Source organism: Pseudopipra pipra, chromosome 1 (assembly GCF_036250125.1).
Source record: "Pseudopipra pipra isolate bDixPip1 chromosome 1, bDixPip1.hap1, whole genome shotgun sequence".
NCBI lineage: Eukaryota > Metazoa > Chordata > Aves > Passeriformes > Pipridae > Pseudopipra > Pseudopipra pipra.
The window spans coordinates 25,004,094-25,029,853 of NC_087549.1; the positions used below are offsets into that span (position 1 = coordinate 25,004,094).

The 25,760-nt window shown below is 39.0% G+C and overlaps 1 protein-coding gene across 7 annotated transcripts in view; it reads left to right on the plus strand.

Moving 5' to 3' along the window:
* The window catches only part of RUNX1T1 (RUNX1 partner transcriptional co-repressor 1), a 112,470-nt gene that overhangs the window by 43,592 nt on the left and 43,118 nt on the right, over positions 1–25,760 (plus strand). For all 7 annotated transcript variants that reach the window (XM_064649010.1, XM_064649028.1, XM_064649042.1 and 4 more), the window contains 3 exons: positions 19,334–19,471; positions 23,123–23,364; positions 25,067–25,156. In XM_064649010.1, coding sequence (XP_064505080.1) covers positions 19,334–19,471; positions 23,123–23,364; positions 25,067–25,156 — 470 coding nt within the window. The remainder of the gene's footprint in view (positions 1–19,333; positions 19,472–23,122; positions 23,365–25,066; positions 25,157–25,760) is intronic.

Consider the following 25,760-nt stretch of genomic DNA (forward strand, 5'->3'; position numbering starts at 1 on the left):
TCACTGCATTGTATCTTCAGAAACAAAAGCAGTCCTTTGCATTTTTAAAGGGGATCTGTGCAGTAACAAATGTATATTTTACTTTTATGAATTCCTAATAGTCAATATGAGCACTTCATTGTCCCCTTGCAAATAGAGAAGTGAGATGGTGGCCTCTCTGGGAATACTATTTGTGTTTCTCATGTTAAATTTTTAACGTATTTTGAAGAATGCTTATCTATTTTTGTTAATTTACTTACATATCTCTTTACATTATTCTCTAGTTGGAAAAGCGAATATGTATTTGGGTTTTCTATATTTATTAAGTGAGGCTGCTGCACAAGAGATGAATCTGTGCATGAAACTTTGACAGAGAGCTTGGTATGAAAGCAGAGTCTACAGAGCATGCCTAGCAAATTCTCTGCTGGGAAAGCTGGTGTTACAGTCTTTCTTTGCCCTCTTCAGACTCCTCTGCGTAGATGGAACCGCATCTTGGGTTGGATTTGCATGGTTGCTTCTCAGCTGACCCGCCAGTCTTCTGCCTGTGGCATGTCAATTGATAGAGTAGTAATTTCCAATTCCTTTCATTTTTAGGAAGGAAAGTAATGGTATTTAATCTCCAGAGACCAGCAGAAACAGAATCCTTTCATTTACGTTACCTTAAAGGTTTTGATTCAAACTGCTCTCAAGAGTCTGTAAAAGCTCCAAAGATAAAAATACTACCTAAATTTCAGGTATCGACCTGCATCTCTCTGTAGAGTTGCAAGAGAAATGATACACTCTTTCCTTAGTTAACTTCTGTGTTTTCTCAGAAAGAGCTTTGTGGATGCTGCTAAATAACTTGCTTTTTCTTGAAGGAATATAGAAAATCATCATGCCTTGATTTCATCCTGACAGCAGCAGATATGATTGCATGGTTTTGTCTGGGACATTGGTTCAAGACAGTCTTGAAATAATGAGTGTCTATTGCTTAATCACCAGGAATGTTAAATAGTTTTGTCACAAGTGTTTTTCTTTTTGGAGCCTGTAAGTGTTTTCGCTGTCTTGCCACACTAGATATAGAATAGATGCCTTGATGAATTACCCAATGGGGATTCTGCTGCAGAAATTGATGCTTACTGAATCAAAATCAAAAGCCTTTTTTTTTTTTTTTTTTTTTTTTTTTTTTTTTTTTTTTGCTCCTTTAGTCATTACAGTAAAACTGCTGGGTTTTAAGTATGTCTGCTTACCAGTCTGGATATGTGCACATTGTTGCATGCAATTGCTGGCTTTTGGACGGCTTTTTGCCACAAAATAATATGATGATGCAGATGTTCTGATGCTGTTTTTTAAAACAGCTGATTGTGGATCTGATGCTGAAAGCTGATCAGGAACTAGTATATATCATCTTGTGATCCAGACTGGTTCCTTTGGGAGTCAGCTCTACTGTTTCAGTGTGTTGTAATTAAATTGAGTGCTGTTAAAGTGTCAGAAATTACTTTATAAGGCAGGATAATGGACTTAAATAGACTTATTTGCACAATGCAAATCATAATCTAGCAAATTACACTTAAAGGCTGTGTATTAAGAAACAAAAAAAACCCCAATATTCAATAGGAAGGGAAAAAAGAAAAAAATTGGTCTCATTTCTGAGTCAGTCTCTAAGATATCCTTGCATTAAAGTCTATCTGATCTTAACAGATGCTAGAATAATGCCTATTATTTGTGAATAAGTCATAACATGCTCTGTTTGAAAGGAAAAGGTAACTGTTTTTTATTTTAGTTAAGATTGGATGTGTGGTGGGAAATCCCTGTCAACTAGACCATTAATAGTTGGAAAAACCCTTCATATGCATTCAAGAGATAACTTCTGTATCTAGCTCTTATCAGGTTTTGAGCAATGTTAATTCTCAGAAAAGTTTGTGTGAGTTGTGAATATTCAGCATCTTTTAGAATTAGACTATATTTATGAGAAGGTTAATGTTATTAGGAAAATAATAGATTTACATGCATAGCTGTTTGTAAATCAGCAGGTAGTTTCTAAAATACCAGAAATTAGCAAAATGTTTAGTGATGTGGCTTCTCTCTGAAAAACAAACCTGTTTAAAAATACTTGAACATTGAAACTTCAAATGTTTAAAGCTGATTTCTTTGTCTTCAGCCATCTCAGGTCTTTCTTAATTGTGTTTGAATTCACAGACTCTTACTTTTCAGTCTTGAGGACCTTATTTTGCATTTTGAAGGGCCCAGTAAAAGGAAAAGAAAAAGAAAATAATTTTCTTGCAAACCATATATTTCAATAGGAGGTATATTTCTATGAATAGATAGGAAAAATTCAGATGATACCAGAAAACATGTGCTTTAATTTTCTATGTGTATGCACATATTTTCTTACAGAATACTAGATTACATTTTTCTTTAGTCATATAAAACCTGCTTGGGACTGAATTAATAAATGATGCAAAGCAATATTAAAAATTCTGCATTTCTTTAGAATCATACATACTGTTCCAAGAAAATTGTTAGCCATAAAAGCCAAGGAATGTCATTAGAATAATATATATTTAAAAAAATCAAAATCATGTGATCTGATTTTCCTGTGTTCCATTTTCACACTCTGATTTAAAATTAAACCCTTCCCCTACTCTATAAATGGCTGTTGAACTGTGTACATCTCCTCTGAAAAGGTTTCCAGTGTGGTGAAAAAAGAAATTATATTCAAAGATCTTCAATCCAGTTTCCTCTGGTTTATTTGCATCTTTGCTGCTGCCTCCCAATTCTTCATTCACCAATAGTACTGAGGGGCAAATTTGTGCTGCACTGCTTATATATAATTTAAAACTATTGTTTCTAGCTTTAAACCCAAAGTCTTTCTTCATCTATCATTTATCTCATGATGTTATCTTTTGTACTCGATACCCTTCAGTAAGCACAGCCTGACACGTCTTGTGGCCTTTACCTTCTGCGATAAAAAAGATTGAAAAGAAGCTTGGCACCACCTGGTGAAGATGAGGCAACCCTGGAGAACTGTGCTTTGGGAGCAGGTGACTGATGCTAAGAAATGTGCCAGTCTGGGGACACAGCTGAGGGGTTGTAGTAGGGAAGGGGGAGGGGAGGGGAAAAAAAAAAAGAGCAGGAACATTAATACATCTTCCTGAGGTTTGATGGGACATATACTGCCTACTGTTCCATCTGGTGCTTATGATAGCATGGCATATTAGCATGCTGCAAGTTCATAATGTATTCAGGGCGAGAAAACACCACTTGCATACCAATTGAGGCGTCCTCTTTCTGGGAGCTGCCTTTGAATTTCAATGATGTTTATGCCTTCTAAGCCATGACTGAACTGAGCATTTCCGCTTGTGGAGAAATAACAGCAGTGAGGGACTCTGGCTCGTGTGGCTTTTCTTTCCTCTCTCTTTATTTTCCCCCTCCTTTTCTTAGTTCTTTTCTTCCTGCTCTCTCCTTCCAATTTGTTTTGTTTAGGGAAGCTTGAAGATGGCTTGAGGTTTTTGGACTAGCTAATTACAGAGCTTCTGTTAATATTACATTAACTTCTTTTTAAGGTTGTAGTCTATTGTCTTTTTGCTTATCTCAAAATGCTTAAATGTACTTTTATGATATTTTGATGAAATTACTCTAAAAGCAGTGTCATGAAGCATTTAGAAAATAGCACATTGAAATTCTGCTTTATATTCAGATTTCCTGTATTGCTAAATCAAAGAACAAACAATACCCTGAATTCCACATTTCATGGTAAATTATTTGTACCCCGCAGCTTGAAAGACTTGATTTTAACTTCAAGAGTGCTACATAATAGGATAAGTATCTGAAGTTGAGCAGGTATGTAAGTCTTTGTAGGAGCGAGGTCTTTTTGTCAATTCCTTGCAGGAAATATACTGATAAGTTCGTTTTATTTCTCCCTACCCTGTCCTCTTTGAAACTCTGCTGAGATTGACACTTGACTGGAGACAATCTCAAAACTGTGCCATAGACACTCTCGACTGCACATTTTGTTTCTGAACTTGTCTAAGATTGTGATCTCTTCATGGCTCAGTGCTGTGAATCGCTCTGCAGCCCTCTTTCCAGCGGGTTTTCAAAGTGTGAAGTTTACACACAGGGTAGGATATTTGATGTGGGATTTTCAAGTGTCTGGAGTAATACATGAGTACGTGTCTCATTGGCTTTGTTGATGACTGATCTTCTAAACTGCTTCGCGTGTTTTGAAAGACCTACCCCAAAAAAGGAGACTAGACTTGCTGCTTGTCGTGGTTTAACCCCATCTGGCAATTAAATCTCACACAGCTGCTTGCTCACTCCCTACCAGCAGGCTGGGGGGAAGAGAATTGGAAGGGTAAAAGTGAGAAAATTCGTGAGTTGAGGCAAGAACAGTTTAATAATTGAAATAAAACTGTAGTAGTAATTGTGATAATAACAATAACAATAACAATAATAATAGTGGTTAATTGTAATGAAAAGTAAAATAGCAAAGAGAAAGAAATAAAACCCAAGAAAGTCAAGTGATACAACTGCTCACCACCAACTGATGCCCAGCCAGTCCCCATGCTGAAGCCTCCCAGCCAAGCTTCCTCTCTGTTTTATTGCTGAGCATGACATCACATGGTGTGGGATGTCTCTTGGGTCAGTTGGGGTCAGCTGTCCCAGCTGTGTCCCCTCCCAACTCCTTGTGCACCCTCAGCCTGTTTGCTGGTGGGTAGGGTGAGAAACAGAAAAGGCCTTGACTCTGTGTAAGCCCTGCTCAACTACAGCTAAAACATCCCTGTGTTACCAACACTGTCTCCAGCACAAATCCAAAACACAGCCCTGCACTATCTGCTATGAAGAAAATTAGCTCTACCGCAGCCAAAATTGGCACACTGCTTGAAGAAGGAAGAATAGTAAAACATCATCATCTCTAATACAGACCCACTTAATGCATTTGGTATCTAGTCCTCTACCTGCCCAGCTGGACTCTTTCAGCTGCCCAGAACCAACTGTGGTTTGAGGCTTTAGCTTAATCTTTAAAGCATATGACTGTCATGCTAATATAACTTTAATAAAAATGTACTAGGTAGCACTTTGAACTCCTTCACTCTAATTTAGTATTAATCCACTTGATTACTAGAAAAGAAAAGATCTTGCTCTAGTTATGATCCATTCTTTCAAATACCTCCAGCCGTGACTTTTATAAATATGTATTTGCAGACAGTCATTTAGCTACTCTTGCACAGATAAGAAACGAAAAAATGCATTACTCATCTTGACAAAGAATAAATTGACTTCTTTTTGTTCACTATCTGAATATCTGTTGTCTGATGGCTTAAGAACATTCGTTGTTTATTGATAGTGCATTTAAACCTAGGTATTAATGCTTTGGCTTAAATGGTAATTATTTTTTTTCCTTAATACATTCAGGAAGGCTAATGTTTCTGAATAGGAATGTGGAGGAGGTAGCGTGGGTAATTCAAGCAAGTTTAGTCAGCACTTACAAGATTCTTGAAATGTTTCTTGATGTCCTACAGAACTGTTAACATCTGCACGGCTTGTGAGAAGAGCCACATTTATTGCAGCTGTATGCTAGCTATAATGCAAAAGAAAAAGGGGGGATCAGAGTTAAGAATGAAGCAGCTGGCTTTTGGTACAGAGATTTGTAATTTTACTCTCATTACAGACTAACAGTAAACTCTATTTGGACTCTTTTGAATCAGCTTCTTTGAGATGGCGGGTTGAAGGCTTGGGAGTTTAGCTGTCAGTAGATGCAGTCCAACAAAATACACACAGTTTCAAAGAAAAGAAAACAAAGCTTTTAGATAAATAATCACAAGTGAAGTTCAGCCTTTCAAGGAGCTGTTTGTTCCAGTATGACATAACATGATGTAGAGCATGTATTTAAAGTTTACATTTGAGATGGTTTTAAAAAAAGAGAAAGGGAAATTGTTTTAAATAATAAGAAAAAGAAACAGAAGAAGTGGGAGAGCAATAGATAGAAGGCTGATGATTCCCTGCAGAGCCAATGGGGCCATGCAGTTTCTTGTCCCTGTTCTTGCAAGGGTTTGGGATTGCTGGAGGAAAGGAAAGGTGTATTGAGAGACTCCTGAGATCCTGGGCCTGACTGAACAGTCTAATAATACCTCTCTGGGTTTGTTTTATCTCTTCTCTCTTTTTGTGCTAGAAGAGAAAGTGAGAGAAGAGCTATCAGTATAGAAATCTCATTTTCAATTTTGCTCCTTCCTGTAAAAAACATGACATACAGATTTCCAAAATCAGGATTTTTTGTCCAAGTTTGGGACTCTCCTTGCCCATTTCTTTCTCAGTCATTATAAGACAGATTTAAACCCAAGCTATGTCAATATTTGTTAGTTGTCACAATCTTTGTCTAGTTTCAGCTAAGATTGAAGATTTTTGTATTTTCATTTTCTTATTTATCTATTTGATATTAATGAAAACTGATATTTCTTTTGTTTCTTCTGGTTAATGTAGCTTGGTATGCTTCCTCTAACCTTTTTACCCTGCACATTTTAAGTGAAGCTATTCTGGTTTTGCTCAGTTAATTTCTTTACAACATGACCAAGCCATTCACAGTGGGAGTGCCAGGGTCTGTTTCTGCCTCTCCTGCTGTTTCTTAACAACCTCAGCAACTGGGGAAGCTGCAGATCTCTGCTCCTGTTCTTTATTGCTCTCCTTAAATGGTGCTTCTGAATAATTTTCTGATATTTTCTATTGCTTGTTCACTTATAGCAATAGCACAAACAGCTACCCATTAAGAAACAGGGCCAAGAAGGACCATTGAGATGAAGAGCATCCTGTTGTTGCAATAACTCTTTTAAGGAGTTTGTTGGGGTATCTTTATCTTCCCACACGTTTTTGCTGTCCATACTTGATCTATAGCAGATGTCCACTCTGATGGCCTTCTATGATTTTAATCTATTCTGTCTAACCTTAGACTTTTCACTGTTACACTCATCATTATTTAATTATAGCATGGGGCATTGTAAGAACTCTAACATATAATTGCTACCTCCTTACCATTCTCCTGACACCAGAGCACAGGCAAAACTGAATTTTTTAACACTTCATGTGTGGAAATAACTGCATTTGATTCATCAGTGTTTGCCGCCTCATACCTTCTTCTAGTTTCTGAAAGTTTATTTCCACTTGGTGTTTTGAAAACACATTTTATCTTAATTTTGTGCAGATTGTTGGTACTGAACAGAATTATGTGCAAGCCGCAGTAGCTCTGTAAGTCAGGGCTCATAATCACCTTTGGAAATGACCTGCTAAGTTTCTAATAAGTCATTTGTATGCACGGTTACTGAGGCTACTTGCTCTGTTGCAATAATTATGGAAAAGATAATGGATGGGAACTCATTTCAGGACAGTTATTCTTGTTAACTGTTTAGTATTTAATCCAAGTATGCTGTTTTTCTCATTTTTAGTTTTACTTTCATAATTTTGGAGTTTGCTGTTGGATAGCTGTTGCAGTTAAGCAGTTCTTAATTTCTTCATATCCAAGCAATTTAAAGCCTACCAGACAACTACTGATGTTTTTTACATCTTCTGTTCCAAGGGAAGACCATAAAGAAACATGTTCTCACAAGAGATCCCAGTGCAGTCACTATCTCTCTATCGTTTTGAATTGTCTCTGCCGTTGGGGTTTAGCACATATGTGGGTGCTGGAATGATGTTTATAAAGATCTGTGTGAGCCACCCTAGTATTTTTTTTCCCTTTATTTCTTCCCTGCTTGCCATTTGACATCTCTGACTGATTATAGATGTGAAGCAAATACCAGGTTTTGTTCGGTTTTCAGTGTTTTGGTGCAAAAAAGAAATGGTGTTAAATTTTGGCAGGGTATTTTCAAATTAATGCATTATCATGTGGCTGTAGTTGTGAGAGCACAATCCGGGTTCCTATGACTGGATATAGTGTGCAGTTGTAGTCATGACACTGTCTGTTGTGCTGCCTGCTGCAGTTCCACTTTCTCCAAAGCAGGGTTAGGTGTGGGGGGAGGTGTAAACTGGGGAGGCGTGGGGAACATCTAACTTGTTTGACTGTGGTAGAGAGGTGATGATAGGAGGCACTGAAGAAGGTCTTCTGTTGCAACTAGTGCTGCCTATTTGCTCTTTTGAGAAATAAATGGTTATAGCTGTTTGGTATTGTGCAAACAGAATAGTTCATACTGATTGTGTACGTACACACGCGGTATCATAGGCTTTCCTTCCTATATTGCATGGCTGAAGATATCGGAAAGAACTTTTCTTAAAGCATCTCCTCTTGGCTTTTTGAGTACCTTGCCATTTATTTCGAATTTTCCGTCTGGGAAGGGAGTTTTTCCCTGTGCCGCCGCACAGTGTCGGCTCCCTCTAGCGGTGTCCCGCTCACCTGTAGGACGTTCCCGGCGGCGCCGCGCTCTGCCCGGGGACCCGGTGCTCCAGCGGGGCATCCCGGGGCCGCCGCGTCCCCGCGGGCAGAACCTGCCTTGCCGCCCCCTTCGGATACCCTCTGCCCCGCCGCAGGGTTTCCATCCTTCCCGGGAATCTTCTTCTCTTTCTCATAAAAATGGCCTCTCTTCTGGTTAATGCATTTCTCGGGAACACAAAATGTATGTACCCAAGAAGACCCAGAGCCAAATGTTGGGGGTGTTTTCACAGCACAGAGAGAGTTAAATCTGCATTTCATAAGATTTTTTTTCATGTACAAGAAAACTTGCCATACAAAACCAAGTAAGTAAAACTTGATAACATATGTGTGTGTGTGTGCACATACGCGCACATGCACATACAGAAGTAAGCCACGGAAGCTGCACTGATCCACAAAGGTCAATATTAAATTGCTGTGTTGGAGTAATGGCTTAGCTGGCTTGATGAATAAAGGTCCTATAAATATAAAAACCTTTTTAATGTATTTATTCGGGAAACACCCCAAAACATTTAATTTGAATCTGCTGGGCTTGAAATGAAGCATGTTTTGTACAAGTGTCAGGCATGGCAATGCTATGACACCTGAAATTGTTTTAAAATTTTGGTTATATTTTCTGTGAGTTCTGTAATAATTGCTGATTTTTCTTTCAATTTAGGCTTCAGTTGGGTGATTTTTTTTGGTGATCTGATATTTAAAATTCAAAAGATAGGGAAGATACTTTGAAAGAAGGAAGTTTTAAGCTTTACTGTGCAAGACTAAGACTGCTGTGATGCTTTAAGGTCTAGAAGTGCTTTGTATAATTGTATGCCCTGTGAGTGGTCTCATTAGTTTACCTACAGCTGTTTTCAGTGTCTGTAGTTAAGCACATACTCCTGAGTGTTTCTGAGGCTGGAGTCTCCCTGCAAGGCTAACCCAGCATGTCTCTTCCTGGGTGAGATCACCTGATTTCTATGCCAGTGTGAATTTGTGTGAATTTGCCAGCTTTGGAAGGGGGTTTACTCTGGTTTCACTCTTGTTAGTCTTACACGACATACACACGTTCCTTCCTTTCCCTCTTCCTTTACACGTTTATATTATTTCATATTCACATTTAAGTATGCATGTGATATATTAGGCCAGATGATTCGAAATACCCTTTTGGTTTTGCTAGTGGTAGCATTTGTTTTGCTTTTGAGCTTGTCTGTCAATAAGTAGTATTACCTCACCTAAGAAGGTATTTGGGTCTTAATTTCATGGGAAGTTTCTGAGAATCTCTTTCCACCTTTTCATATCCTTACTGCTGCATTCAGGTGTGAGCCAGTGCCCAGAATAAAAGACAGTTGGTGTGACATGCGGCATCGAGAAGGAGCTGACTCGTAACTAATAATGAGTATTTTCTCACACTCTGTCTAGACAGTCAGTCATGTAAATACAAGATGTCTTTAATGGCATCATCTGATGATGTGAAATGATAGTCTTCCAAAGTATGTATTTCCAGAAATGCCGAAGTACTGATTAAGGTAATAAATTGCATTACTGGAAGATTGTCAGTGTGTAATACTGAGATGGGGGAAAGCGTTTAGTTCCAATTTTGTGTTGCTGGTAATGGCAGTAAGTAACAGTGCCACCATCTGAGCAAGTGTTTCTGGGGGAAATATGCTTCATTGTATGTTTTCATTGGCGGATAGTACATGCCTGAATAGAGACCAGGGAGTTATAATGCCTGGTGACTGAGGACCTGAATTCTACAACAGCCACTCTGCAAAAGTAGTCTGAATGCCTCTGGTTCTCACAAGACAAAGGACCTAGATCTATACAAGGAATATTTATACTGTGTGATTTAGCAGCTTTAGAGACTAAAAAATTAGAAGTTCTAATTATTTACTGATTATATGGAAAATCTAGTGTGCTAATTTAGCTGTCTATGTTAGACGATAGAAATTAGCAGATATCCTCACAGTATACTGATACTTGTGCAGAAGGAATTTAGCTGGCCCTGCTTTTGGTCTTACGGTAAGGTCTTGCTCCCCAGACCTGCACATCTGGTCTAATGGAACAGACTTTCCATTGTTTGAAATATCACTGGGAGGAATTGGGTTCTTGGATGGGTAAAACGGCACATCCTGGTAGAGCAGGGATTTGGGACCTTGAGGGATCCACAAGATGAGGAGCAGCTTGCCCCAGGCTGGCCAACACCACTTCACACCTTACAGGATCTTGACTTGTCCATGACAAATTCCACAGTTTAAAACCAAGCAAAGCCAGATGTATATCCATTACGTTCTTGGTAGTCCCTGTGACATCTTTTCAGTTGTATAACCATGGAAAATACCACCACGTACACCCATGTTTGATTCTTTTTGAGCCTAAAGAACTTCTGGCATGTTGTATAAATATAAACAATGCCTCTTAAAAATATTACCATAGTAACTTTTTTTTTGCTGGCAGAGTAATTTAATACCTAAAGTTTCCCTGAATCTAAATAAGTTACCTTAGATTATTTTATCTAGTCTATATTGGAGACTTCAGTTCTAGTTAAATCTAATTAAATACTGGTATCAGTATTCTCTTAGGACTTTTCTAAAATGAGTGCATCTATGCTTTACACTTTATATAGTAGGTGCATTAAAAGTAAAAGAGTTTATGATTATTTTGCTTCAGACTTTTAGCTGTGTGTAACAAACTATGGTTTCAAACTGAGAGTAGGTTTAGATTAGATATTTGGAAAAATTTCCTTACTGTGAGGGTGATGAGGCACTGGAACATGTTGCCCGAATAAGTTGCAGATGTCCCATCCCTGGAAGTGTTCAAGGCCAGGTTGGATGGGGCTCTGAGCAACCTGGTCTGGGGGAAAGGTGTCCCTCTCCACAGCAGAGAGGTTGGAACTAGATGATCTTTAAAGTCCCATCTAACCCAGGCCATTCTGTGGTTCTATGATTTACTGTTAATTTAGGCTTGTACAAACTTTGGATTAAAAACATAAATATGCTCCTGCAGACCAAGTTAGGAAACTCCAGTTGGTGTTGGGAGAGAAAATCTTCTCACTTCAGGTGGGAAGGATGTGTGCTGTGTGTGGTTGAGTATATAAGAGCATACAAACATTACCCATTTGATGCTGATGGCATTTGCATTTCTTTGATATCAGTCTACCTTCATCTGTAGTTTGCCAAGTAACATGTAATCCTGACAAGGGTAGGTGTTCCAGAGAAGATGGTACAGAAAGGAAATGAGTTACTGGTCGGGGAGCCTTTGGGAAACAGCATCTGAAAGCATGCCAGTGGTTTTCTCTAAGTGAAGAGAATGATTGCTGATGTAGAGAGGTGGTCACCTGTAGCTTGTAGGGCAGGCTGGGGCGTGGATTTGGCCAGCAGTTGCTCTGGTTGTTCTTCAGTTCTTCATGCTGGAGGCGGTGAGCACCACTTCATTGCTTCACTTGGGCCTCAGTGTTCAGTGAGCTGGTTTTGGAATAGCAGTAATAGTTCCTGTGATGTGAAACACAAGACAACCACGCAAAACACGCAGCTCTTAGTTTGTTAGCTTGTCAACAAAAAGAAAAGATCCAGGAAACTGTAAACAGGAAAATAGTATTTTATCACTGATTATGGGACTATTTCCTTGTAAACTACATAAGTTATCCACACATAGAGGCATTTTCTAGATGCTTGGTGGGATATTTAGAATAAATCCACATTGTCTTCACCTTCATTACAGGCCACTTGGTGTGTATTCAGCCATAATGAGGGAACTTGTAGACTTTATTTTCTGAGGGCTTATGGAAACTTCGGGCAGTTGCCACAATTTGGCACTTACTTTGCTTGTCTTCTTCCCTACGTTCCTGCATTCAAGCAATTTTACATGGTAAAATCTGCAAAGCCAGGAAGGGTGAATGAGAAAAGAGGCATTTAAAAAAAGGTGCAATTCTGACAGGAGTCAGTTTTTATTGAATAACTGAAAATGAATTTATGATAATTTTGAAACTGTCAAAACATGTTAGATTGTTAAATGAGAGAGAAAAGTTTATTTTTCTATTCCCCTCTCTTCCCCTTTTTAAAATGAAACTTTGTGGTAAGATGAGTTTATTTCTTTCAGGAGAAAATAATATATCCAAGCAAAGCAAGCCATAACGTTTTTGTCTTAACTCTGAGATTGAGCTCATGTGTTGCTTATATTATAGTATGTGTAATTATCTGTCCTTCAGCTAGCCATGAGTGTGGGACCAAGTTTTTTTTGCTAGTCAGAACCTCTCACCTAGACAACTGAAATGAAAGAGAATGCTTCTGCATTTTGTTCATTGTCATGATGGTAGAACCAGTCAAGGTACCATTATGGACCAAGCATTCACCTACTTTACATCATGCATAAGCTCTACCAAAACTGGGAGACATTAGCACAAAAATCCGTTTCAGCTTTTGGAAGACAGAGGAGATTACATTATTTTCAAGGCTTTTTTTAACATATCTGAAGAAAACTCTGATGACTTGGCCCGAGATAACTTTGGTGAACTCTCAGGATACAGAATTCCTTCTAGCAATTGCACATTAAATGAGTAGAAATGGGTAAATGGAGTGTACTCATTTATTCTGAAGAATAGCTGGTGATATGAATTGTTCAACTACCTCAGCAGAGCAGAACCAAGATAAGACTGCAGCAAAATTGTGATATTGCTCTTCCAAAAGGGTCATCTTCAGCATGTGAGCTTCATACCCAGTGTGCCAAAGGAGCAGTGAAATGTTGTGTCATCTTAAAACTTTATTGTGCATGTCCATCAGTCACTCCACACAGATTCTCATTCCTGGTGGATAAGCGTTGCAGGGCTAATGTTCTGTGACAAAAGATGGAGTCTGAGCATCTGAACTGCATTCTGATCCTTCACTTCTGCAAATCGCCTAGAGAGTAAAAGTTCTCTACGGGAGAACTGGAAACCTGGTGATGTTTCCTTTCTAGGCCAGTAACATGACTGCATCTGGTGCTGACAGAAAGTTATGTCTATATTATGCCTGCTTCAGATCAGTTGTTTCTAGCACAAAAACATCCATTGTGTTTAGGTCCTTATTTATTCATTAAGAAAAAGTCCAAAGGGCCAAGAGGTGAATGGAATGAAGACTGTACCGGTCTCAAACAAATCCCAGACATGCTTGGCTAGGAGCGGGTCTGCAGTGGTGTTGTCCAGATGTCCTGTTTTATTGGCTGCATTGTATGACTTGCAGGCTTCTCCAGGAGTTCAGTGCATGGAGTGGGTAGACTTTACCATACATATCAGGCTTCTACCATGCATTCTTAGACAAGTCCTTTTCAACCAAGGCAACCTTGTAATATTGTTCTGCTCTGCGTAGCAGCAGGTCTGTGAGTCAGGAGCTGTGAGTCTCCACAAACACTGCCTTGTAATGGTTCTCTGCCGCTTGGCCATATCTGAAAGAGAAAAGGTTTGTTACTGACTGCAGCATGATAGCATTATGGATGGAAGAGCTATGGAATTTGTCCTCTTAGACGGACTTGTGGTTGTCTGTCTCCTGGTTCATTGCCACTGGGACTCATAACCTGTGGTTACCTGCTGGCAAATTCTATGCTACCCCCCCCAAAATAATCAAAATTAGTCCAATGCATCTAGGTAACCATCAGTATTAAATCCCACAGGTTTAGGTTTCAATTCATATAATTTGAGTGGTGGAGACAGGTTCTAATCCCTTGTGTCATGTGTAAGGTTTGCTCTTTCTGTGAATTTAAAGAAAAAAAGACAATGGACTCTTTTAATTTAGCAAGTTTTATTTTTATTTTTAACATGTTGGCACCAAAGTAGAAAGTACTGTACCATCAATATAGAGCATCTTTTAAGAATCTTTCATGCCTGAGTATACATCTGGAACTGTTTGCACTAACTAAAAGTAAAATAAATGCCACAGCGTATTATACCACAATTTTTTTCATTTAAAAAAGGAAATTGAAAACACACCACTCCTAGAAATGCTCGACATTGAATTGGCTATTGAAATGGTATCAGTAAAGTATTTATATATTCCATATTTTGTTCCATGCATCAGCTTTCCTTGATGCGTTAGACTTGGAAGTGTGCCATGTGAGCTGAAATGTTGCCATTTATGAAAGGCCGCCTTGTTTTGGAAACGGACTAAATCTTTTAGATTACAGGAAGTAAAGTAAATCAGTTTGAATACAGGCACATCTCTTTTTGCCCCTTCTCCTGCATGTTTTACTTTGTCTCTTCCTTGTTTGCATCAGAAGCTGACTGTGCTTACGGTAAATATCAGTGTTCACCTAACAGCTAAATATAGTGATAAAATAACCTCTGCCATAAAAACCGAATGAATGACAAGAACAGTACACTTTCATGAAACAAAAAATCCACAGAAGAAATATCGTAATTTAGAGTTGGTTTTACAACATTCTTTAATTTTAAATGGAGCAAAATACTTCTGTGGTTAAATCACAGTTCTTCATTCTGTGCTGTAGAGGAGATTCAAGAATGTACATTTCAAAATGTTTTGCCTTTTTTTTTTTTTAAATAAAAAATATAATCCAAAGCAAATGCACTAGATCTCTGCATACTTGAAACATATTTTCTGAATTTATTAAGTCTTTTGCTGCACCAGAGGGTTGTGTGTATGGATTAGGACTAGACCATTATTTCACCATCTTTCTCCATCCTGAACTGATTGCAGTGAACACTGCAGAATGAGTTCCAGATGTCTCCTTTTCCTTCCAGTTTGAAGGACCTCTGGTTTCAGCCCCATTTGATCCAAACTGGGCTAAGGAGTGCAAGTCTATCGCTGTTTAGAGGGATTCAGTGGAAAAAAATCTGTGCATCTGAAAGAAGTTACTCCCTCTATGTACACAATCTGAAATGTGTGATGCTGGGGGATACTGCCTGTACGAAACTTTCTGGTGTGTCCCTGCTAATTCAAGATTATTGCTTGAAATGTCAGGGTCAATCAGAAAAAAAAAGATAGTCAGAAATAGCTTTGCAAATGGGGAGTTTGGTTTGAATTAAGAGCATGAAAATGCTTTTGAATTCAAGAAATTGGGCAATTTTAAGACATGGTGAAAGTTCTTCCAAATTTCAAGCAAAATTCAACATATATGTCCCTGTATTATAAAACTGGAGCAAATGTACATGAAATCTTAGCAAGGCAGGTTTTCACATGTAAAAATTACAGTTTTTCCTCTTAAGGGATTCTTTCTTCCCCTCTCAAACCCTTATCACCTCTGAATATATGAATAGCAGAATATCCACTGAGAGTGTGTATAGAAAATGTCCATACATAAAAAGCCTCATGGAATGACATGACTTAAAGTAAATTTGGCTTGTGAATATGATTTAAATACCATTTTGTCTTTAGCTTTCATATCATCAGGCTATTCTTCAACCATTACAGTAAAAAGTGTTTGTTGTTTTGTTTAATTTTTTTAATTAAAAAATAAATAGTGATTTGTAGAAGCTGGAGTTCTAGGCTAAGTATCAGATGCCACAGGCTTTAGGAGTTCATATAGCAAGAAGTGTTAATGGTTTTATCTGTGGTTGCTTCACTTTGTACTCCATCACCGCTTCATCCCCTGAATGATTTATGTCTTAAAGAGCTGCTGAGGTTCTCTGGGTGTGCGGGTGGTGGGGCAGTGGTGGGTGCAGAGCTGCTGTAGACAGGTACTCTCAGTCCCATCATTCCCTTGGAGGTCAGGGAGCCACATGGAAAGGCAAGGAGCAGGTAAACAGTAGCAGTAAGAGCAGAATGGCTCCCACGGGGGTTTTGCTATTAAAGGGAATGGAAAAGAGGGGTGCAAAGACTGTTCTCCTGGGTGGTGTGGTGGTGTCTTCCAAGCATGTGGAAGAGTTTTGCTCTTTGCATTGTACTTCTTCAAAAGCCCCCTTTCCCCACCCCCAAGGAGAGTCTCTGTTCTGACCAGATAATCTTGTACTCTAGTAAGAAGTGTTTTGAGGTGTGCTTGAAAGGAGCCTTATTTATATCTCCTTACAGAAGGCACGGCTGTGGAACTTATGGACAGTCAGAGATAAATCCATCTGCCTGCAATCATACAGTAGGAGAGTGGCGCTTAGGTCTTTGCAAGGGGGAGAGAGAGGTTAAGAAAAGAAAAGCGGTCTGTAAAGGGTGTTTGTCTGTAGAGGGGTGTTTACCCCTAAGAGGTCCAGAGAAGGGTAATTAGGAAAAATCAAGCCTAATGTTATTAGATTTATAAGAGAAGTACAGAGATCTGTGGATAAGTTCAGCAGTCTGCAAACTGGGTGGTAGACACTATTTGAGGTAGTAGAAACCATTTGGATCATGGTAGAGCAGCAACCTGAAATTGGAGGGCAAAACCAAAACACTTTTTCTCACTACCGTGTTCAATTTAAGTAACAAAACATTGCCAGCTTTTTGGGAAAGTCTCCCCCTTCCAATCTGAATGCGTTTCTGATCAAACCTGAACTTTGAAATGCAGTGAAGGAGGGAGCAGGAGCCATGTGGTTGGTTACAGCTCAGGATCGCTTTTAGTTATCACCAGCTGAATTGGAGGATACAGGCTGTGCCTGCTTGCTGAGAGCAGCAGTCTGTTAGAGGAGCTCAATTTCTCTCACTCCTTCTTCCACCCACCTCCATCTCCTCTGTGCCTGTGTCTGCGCTCCCACATGCTTCAAATCTGTGTACCTGGACTGCCTTCCTTAACAGTTCAATGTGAGTGTTAGCAGAATGAAAACCAGATGGACCAGCAGTTCCCACTGTTATCTCCCCACCAGCTCTGGCAAGCCTCCCTTTCTCTCTCCTTTCTTGGCATGGCAGAAATATTTGCCTTTATTTAGGAGGGCTGGGGCTCACTGCTGTGCCTCTTTCCCTCTGTTGCAACATGAGCTGAAAGCTATTTATTCCCTTGTTGCTGAGGTTGGTTGAGGTGAGTGCAAGATGAATTCGGCTATTAAGGAAGCAATTAACATTTCAAGACGAGTTTTCATAGTTCTTTATGTTGAATTAATGGCTTGTTGGAGATACAGATTTAACTGTTTTAGTATAGGGATATGGAAAGGAAATGTGTATAGAATATGTTTAGAAACTTGTTTTTGTTTTCCAGCATGTAATAATTTGCTGTTGCTTGATTTGCAAATCAAACCTCACTTATTGGTGTAGCAACCTTAATATTTAAGCTAATCCTTGTGGATACTCTTCCCTCCACATCTGAGGTGGAAGGATCTAACCTTAGATCAACACCACAAATACTATAAAATTGTATCTGTATTCCCCTCGTCCTATTCGGGGCATGTTTCACTGCTCATCTTCCCCAAACTTGTCTCTAAATTCTATGTGAAATGACTCCCTTTCCCTGAGAACTGAAACATTGCCTGTAAGCATTTCTACAAAGGGCAAAGATGGCTTCTATAATTGCAATACCTGACACACTGCACCTCTGGGACTTACTTCCTCAGTTTCCTCAGTTTCAGGCAGCTAAAGATTGGTATCTGTTATGTGTTGTTAATTTTTTTGGGGGGTGGTAGTGTGTTTTGAGGATTTTTTCACCTTCCTCCCCCCCTTTTATTTTGGTAACTTTCTCATATTTAAGTTTTCTGGTGTTTTGAGGCTCTTTTAAACATACTCTTCATTTGTTAAATGTGTGCATTGTATTTAATTTGTTATTGGGGAAAATTTTTTTGTCTCTTGGGGGCAAATTTCCAATAAGATTTTGTCATCAAAGTTTATATCTTGTTAGTAAGAAGGATAACATGTTGCAAAGTGGAGTGACAGAATTTATAGAACATGATGGGCTTTGCTATTGTCTTGAATTAAAACCACAGACTTACATGCTTGTCCATTAGCAGCAACACTTACTTGCTTTACAAAAAAGTTTCATGGAGCTCAGGAAGACTTGTGTAGAGCAGTGTATAAGTAAATAACTGTGACTGCCCGAGGAAGAGATGGAAGAATTTAACTTATTCCCATTAAAACCTAAACTTGATTGTACTCATCTTTACTCAAGATGGCTCGCTAAATTCCTGGCATGAGTGAGGAAGCCTTAATTTTGCTTTCAGTTGGTAAATGTTGCCAAGTTTTGCCCATTCTTAATAAATGAAACATAAGGGCTCGCATGGTTTTAAAAAAATTTTAACATAAAAGTGTCCAAAAACATGTTGGAAGAAAGATTACACTTCTGTAGCTTCTATATTGAATGTCTTGCATGTTTAGATCTTTAGTTGCAAGAGAAGCGTTAAGTTTTCTACCTGGTTTTGCCTTTTGTTTGTTTTGTTTTCTCAGGTAGGTATGTTCCTGCTTATCCTGCAAGTTTTGAATTAAAGTTGTTCTTATTGTGTGACGGTGCAAACTTACATGCTTATTTAAAAACAGTGGTATGTATATGAGGCGATTGACTTATCATTTTGGCATGTTGTGTTTATTTTTCTGGTGAATGTGGGAATATCCTGTGGCACTGTGGTAAAGTGATCCAGGAGGAGTGTGGTATTTACCATAAGTATCTCTCCATGATTAAAAGGAGAAGGGATGGAGAGGGCGGCAGATGACGCAAAGAAGGGACACGAAGAGAGCTGGCTTCAACTAGTATACCACCCAATATCTCACCTGTACTATGGAGCTTCAGGTTTTAGTTCTGGAAGAGCTGCCATAAGGAGATTTATTATCTTTTTGTATCTTCATCTATTTTTTTCCTCCTGGCTGACATCAGTCTTGAAGGGATGTGGCATTACTGCAGCTTCAGGAGTGCTTGGGAGGTAGCATCTGTACATGCTAGAAAAAACCCTGAAAGATAATGCAGCACCACTACAAGTCAGGTCTTACCACCTGCATTACACCTTTTTAAGTAAGGTTTAGGTGATGTAATTTGGGAAGAGCACACTGGAGTAGATAATCAGGCGGAATCTTTCACAGCAGATGCTGAAATGGCTCATTTCTTGCATTAGCTTTTAAGTTTTTGTCAGAGGGGGTGTGCTTGGGGAAATAAACCAGTGTGTTCCTGTGGTGTGTGTTGCAGATCGCACTGAGAAGCATTCCACAATGCCAGACTCACCTGTGGATGTGAAGACACAATCCAGGCTGACGCCTCCAACCATGCCACCTCCTCCCACTACCCAAGGAGCTCCAAGAACCAGTTCATTCACGCCCACAACGTGTAATTAGTCTTATTTTCTTTCTTTTCTTACATCTTCTTTCTGTTCTGTGTGTAAAGAACCAAAATATGCAAAGGGAAACGTGCATGATGTGGTGGGAGCAGCATTTGGTTGTACTGCACTAAAGTAATTAAGCAAAACTAAGCTCGCAACAGATTAATACATCTTTAAGGTATTAAGATGGTCAGCTTCGAGTTGTGTTGTTATTTCACTGACAACTTGGCCACAGTGTCAAACAACAGCAAGTGGTGGTTTCCTATGCACTTAATGCTCCGATCAGTCCCCTTGTCAGAAGTACAGGAAATATTCTCTTACATACCCTTTTGTTGTTTATAGGATCCTGTTCCCTTTTGTATAGAAACATCAGGGAGTTTGTTTGTTTGTTTGTTTGTTTGTTTTTAAAGTGGAGATAATTCATAGTGAATTCACTTACATTTCAATGAAGAATTCTGATTTAAGTGCTGTATAATATCTAGTTCATATTGATATAAAACCAAAATTAAAGCCCTGTCATAATTTTTATCTAGAGGTTTTCAGTCAGTGACCACTTCACTTCTCTAAATCACTTGAGGCTGCATCTCTGTCTCAGCATATTGATATAAACACATAAAAAACTCTACTAGTCGTGATGGAACTACTCTGCATTTGTATCAGTGTAACTGAGATTTGAATCTGGCATACTGTCTGGACTATTCTTTTCACAGCCATGAAATGATCTGCATTTCTCTTACTAAGATTTAGCTGCAAATTTTTTGGTCTCTTATACTGCCTTGTAATAGTATAAACATGAGAATGTGTTTACATTTCACATTTTAAATAAAACATTTTTAGAACAGTAGAATACATATGCCTAAACAGAATGAAGGCAGCATCTTCTATTTGTCTTGCCTATGTCTGTTTAGTCCCTTTCTGTCTGTTAGATACCTTATTTAAAATTCACCTCTATGCAGAAGGCCAGCTGGAGGCCTTTGTACTACTTATCCCAGGGAACTCTGTCCTGACAATTTACATTGAATTTAAACAGTGAGGAGGGTTTGTGCCAGCTATTCACATAAACTCAGATTTAACCCAGTGACCCTGATCCTGCAAAGATTTGTCTGTTTTGCTTAACTCCGGCACCTGAGTCATCCTGGGTGGAGCTTCAGACTGGAGCTGCTCCAGTTTGAAATTAAATTGTTTCTAGATTTTTGCAGGATTGGGCTCCTGCAGATTAAGCTTTCCAGTGTCATGCCCTTGCCACAGTTCAAGATAATCTTTGGCACTCATAAAAGGAATATGACAGTGTTCTTTAATCACACTTACAGTCCTCAGTGTACTCACAAGATTTTTAGAAAAGTGTTTGTTTGTTTGATTGAGTTCAGCAGTTTGGAAGGTGTTTGAACCGTAGCTGGATATTTGGAGCTCTCTATTTGAAGACTAAAAGTCTAAAAAAATTCTGATTTTAATTGCTTTTTACCCTGTCAGATTTTGGACTTTGGCCTTAGTGGTTCTAGCTTGTATAGTAAACAGTCACTTCTGTCACAGTGTCTGTTAAATTTATTATTATTGCAGTGGGAATGCCTGCAGGCCAGAAGGATCAAACTTGTTTTCTGGTCTAGAATATCCTTATTTTCTTTGGTTTAGATGATTAAAAATTCTTGACATGTCTTATTTTGAAATTTTAAATGCTAAATTCTTTTATGTTAATAACATGGTTTTGTTTTAGAAATTATGTAGATCTTTGCCAATTGGCAAATTGAAATATTATAAAGAGCGAGCTGAAATCATGGAACTATTTCTATATTCCTTTTGTTGTTGGAGAAATCTTTACCTGCCTTTCTGTGCTTTCTTGATCATAGCCCCAGGACCCTCTGCCTATAGCAGCCCCTTACTGGTGACAGAGTTGTTGGGTAGTGTCAGGCTAGATCAGGGCATGTTGCTATTCTTCCCAATCCTCATTTTCTAAGTTCATGGCATGATGACTTTTGACTATGCAAGTTTCACAATGTATTTGTTTACTCAGATATCTCACTCTGTAGCGCTCAGAGCATGGCATGGAGTCACATGTGGAGCTGAATTTGCAGAGGGCAGCTTCTTTCTATTTCTACTTTTTTCCACTTCTTGTTCTCCCCAGCCCATGCAGACAGAATAGACAACCAAAACTAGGATAAAACACAAGGAGAAACTAACATAGCTTTTTCTGTAGTGCCTCCAGAAGGCAGTCACTAGGGTAACAAAAGCTCCTTCAAAGTTTTTGGGTAGTGATTTATACGTAGTAATAGGTGTCCACCCTCAAAAAGGACTTCCTAGCTAAAAGTAAGGTTGACTGATGAAGAAAATGACACAAAAATAGGATGTTTGGCTTCAGAAAGGGTGGTCATTGAAAAACATTGACAGTTCTTCAGGTTGCTAGGTTCCTTGGCTGTGCTTTTAAAGAGAAAGCAATTTATACTAATACTCCTATGCATTTTGAATTGTAGGCAAGTTCCTGATTTTTTATAGTTTTTTTTTTTTGGATGGGTTCTGACTGATCCCCAAAAAGAAATCAGCAAATTTCTCTGGAGCAGTGGCCAGCTGAGCACAGCTGTACTCAGCTGCTGCTGAGTGCAGTCACATGCTGTGTGCCCACACCTGCCTGTGTGCTGGTGCACTTGTATTCCTAGGGAGCCATCCTTTTTCTTGCCATTTGCTGTCATTTTAGCAAATTGGACTCAAACAACCTCAATGGTGTGTGTTTGAGTGTTGCTGTTCCAACTAACCTGGATGGAAAAGGATGTCCTCAGTTTGATTCTGTGCTCTCTCTGTAGTGTGGATAAGAATCAAACCGAAATCACTGCCAAAAACTATGTTGTCTTCAGTATGTCTGCATGAGTCTTGTTGTTATAAATTGAGTGCTTCAGATAGTTATTCTCAGAGCAACCTTGCAACAGGAGGGAAATGCTTGCTTTTTTGTTTTCAGAGATATGGTGTTGGCACGTGAAAGCAGATTTGCTTGTGGTGTCTCAGAAGTCTTCTGAAGTCTAGCTTCATGCCATTGCTGCAAGGCTTCAGGCCACAGGGAGCATGGCAGCATTTGTACCTGCACAGACGACTTTGTGTGCTTCATATGTTAGCAGCTAGGAAATCTGTACTGGAAAAAATAACCTTCTCGTTGGGTGGTGTAAGGTTAAAACGTGAAAGTCCTGTTTTATAAACACAGCTGTCAGTCGTGTGTACAAAACACAAGTAAAAATATTCAGAGATAAACTGAGGCTTCATGAAATATGTCTGCACATTTTTTTCTACCCCAAAGAGCAGTTTTTTGGGTCTTCAATCATACATGCACTCATGCCTTTTCTCTCTCTGTTTCTCTCTTTCTCTTTTTAAAATCCTCTGACAAAAGGCTGGTATTCAAATGATGCTTTTCAGGTCCAGGAGCATTTTGAAGGGGATGTGTGAGAGGCAGCTGCTGTTACTTCCAATCCTACACCGTTCAGTACCAGCTACTGGGAAATAAACTGCAGACTATTGCTCTGTCAAAAGGCTAATTGTCTTTGATTGTGCAACTTAATTAATTTTGAGGTCAAGCACAAAAAACATAAGCTGAGGGATTTTCCCCTCTGTCTCTCCTTTTTCTTTCTGTCTCTTCCCCCACCCTAATCTTTATTTTATCCTCCTGTCTCTTTTTCTTTCAGTAACCAATGGCACTAGCCATTCACCAACAGCGTTAAATGGAGCTCCATCTCCTCCTAATGGCTTTAGCAATGGGCCATCCTCTTCCTCTTCCTCTTCTCTGGCTAACCAGCAGTTACCGCCAGCTTGTGGAGCTAGGCAGCTCAGCAAACTGAAGAGATTTCTTACAACCTTACAGCAGTTTGGCAATGACATTTCACCAGAGATTGGGGAGAGAGTGCGTACCCTTGTGCTAGGACTTGTGGTAAGCAATAAAACTGGTATTTTTTCTGTCCTTTTCCCTCTTCCTTGCTTGATGTGTTTGTTATGTAAACTTGTTGGTCAGATACACTGCATACATTGTACTTTAAGGATGCCAAACATGCAAGAGTGAAGTGCTGGCGCTTGCTGCCAGAGCTAATGTGTAGCTTGACTAGCTTCCCCACAAGTGGCAGCTATTCCCAACCAGGTATAGCCTTGACTCTTTTTGCCAGTAACCTATACTGGCAGTACTTCTAATGTAGACATACCTTAAATTACATAATGTAGTAAAGTGGTTTGACTTTCCTAGTTTAATTGGATGGGGGAAAGAGAGTGCCCTACATGTATAGTGCCAGAATACTGGTTAAAAGGATGAGCTGAGTATGTTTGGACTGCAGTTATGCAGTGCAGAACCTTTTCTCAGTATCACTGACCCCAAGATTGTGAGCTTGATTGGGCACTGCTGCTACTTCAGTCACCTTATTGATAAGGTTATCTTTATGTGATGGTATACTTGAATGAAAATTTCAGTACTTTCTTACCTACATCTGTCAAGCAGGGCTGCCCTTTTAGATGCATCTGGCCTAGGAATTCTTTTTATTCCCAGTAAAGTCCTCTCTCTGCCAGACATTGTTGTCCCCCATGTGTCTTCTTCAGCAATAGTTAGATATACTGGGAAAAATGCTGTTGTGGTGCTCTAATTTACATCTATTCTGAGCAGCTGCAGTTGCCATTGAGTTCACTTGGAGCAGAGACTGACAGCGTTGTTTAGTACTAGGGCTGAGGGGTCCTCTGCTTGTATCTTCACAAAACCCTACCTGACAGTAGTGGGTGCCCTTTCACTTAAATCTGTGTCAAGAGGAAGTCTAGTGTAGCCAGTGTAACATCACTGAGTCCTGCTATTCATTTTCTTCTGTATTCAAAATACGTGTTTAACGGGGTTTTGCTTGTCACGTGGTTCTCTCTGTAAAGGGGAACTAGTAAAGAAAAGTAAAGGTGGCTTTGGGAGCATCTGCCTTCTGTTGATTTTCAGATCAAAACTGCTTCCCCACTGTTAATTATAGTTGATTTCTGCCTTCATTTGAGGTCTGAAGAGCAAATTAGGATCCCTTGGGAAATCCACATCACACTATTCCCTTGGTCAACCCTGTCTGCATGTGGTCTTCATGATTGTGACCTCAGCTGTAAAGTAATGACTTTCCTACATAGTCTAGAATATAATAAACAGTCCTCTCTATAAGTACAAGAGGCAGTCTTCCTCCTCCAACAAAAAGGAATGTGCCTTTAAGAAGTGGGATCTTTTTGTCTGTGCATGTTAATTATAACTTTTGTACCAGGAACAAAAGTGCCAGAGTTGCCAGTAGAAAATATGATAATAGAAGAAAATAGTAGAAAAATATGAAATAAAAAAAAAAAGTTAAGAAAAGCTATTTTAACTGATGTTTGAAATATGAAAGCATTTGCATGCTTTGCACCTGAGAGGTTAAACTGTACTCTAAGCAACAAGCGCTGAATGTCTTAGATGCTGGTTGTTTCCTTTGAGTAATTTAATAAGGTAGTAATTTAATATGCAGCATGCATTTCTTTATTCACTTATCAATATCAAGAACAAGTTATTAAGCAATTTCAGAGTCTTTTGGTTACTGTTTCTCTTACTGAATGTTTTCATTATTTTGTCACCAAGACAAAATTTTTTTTCTCAACAGAATTCTACTTTGACAATTGAAGAATTTCATTCCAAACTGCAAGAAGCTACTAACTTCCCACTGCGACCTTTTGTCATCCCATTTTTAAAGGTATTGCACAGTTCAGTGATCTGGAAAGTATTTCAAACCATTTTGTTGCTAGGTCACAGATGTGTTACAGTTTTTCTCTTTTTAAGAGAGTCAGGAAAATGAATAACGTTTAAGGGCTACTTTCCATAGCCTAGTGCATGTAACCACATCTGAATGTATGGTCAGGGGATCATTTCTAGCTGTACACAGGAACTGTCTGTTCCCTAATTCTGTAATCTCTGTTGTTTGATTATATTTTTCATTTGTAGGTATAGAAGCTTTTACAAACAAAGTCTTGAGACTTGGTTATAAATATAATATCACATGCTTGCAGCAAGCTGGAATTTTGCAAACTTTGCATGATTCAGAGTAAGGGGATGTCAGGAATTCCTGCTACCAGCCCACTTCTGATGTGCTGCTAATCATTAGTAAACGATGAGGTTGTGGTGCTCTGCCATCCAAGGAAAAGACTTCTTCTGATTCCAGCCACTAGTGTAAGCATGGTGTCTTAAGAATGCTGATGACTGTATTCACTGGTTTATGCTTATGCACCTTTTATTAGAATGAAAGATAAAATCTCATCCAAAAGCTAATTAATAAAATACAATAAATGTTGTTCAAAATA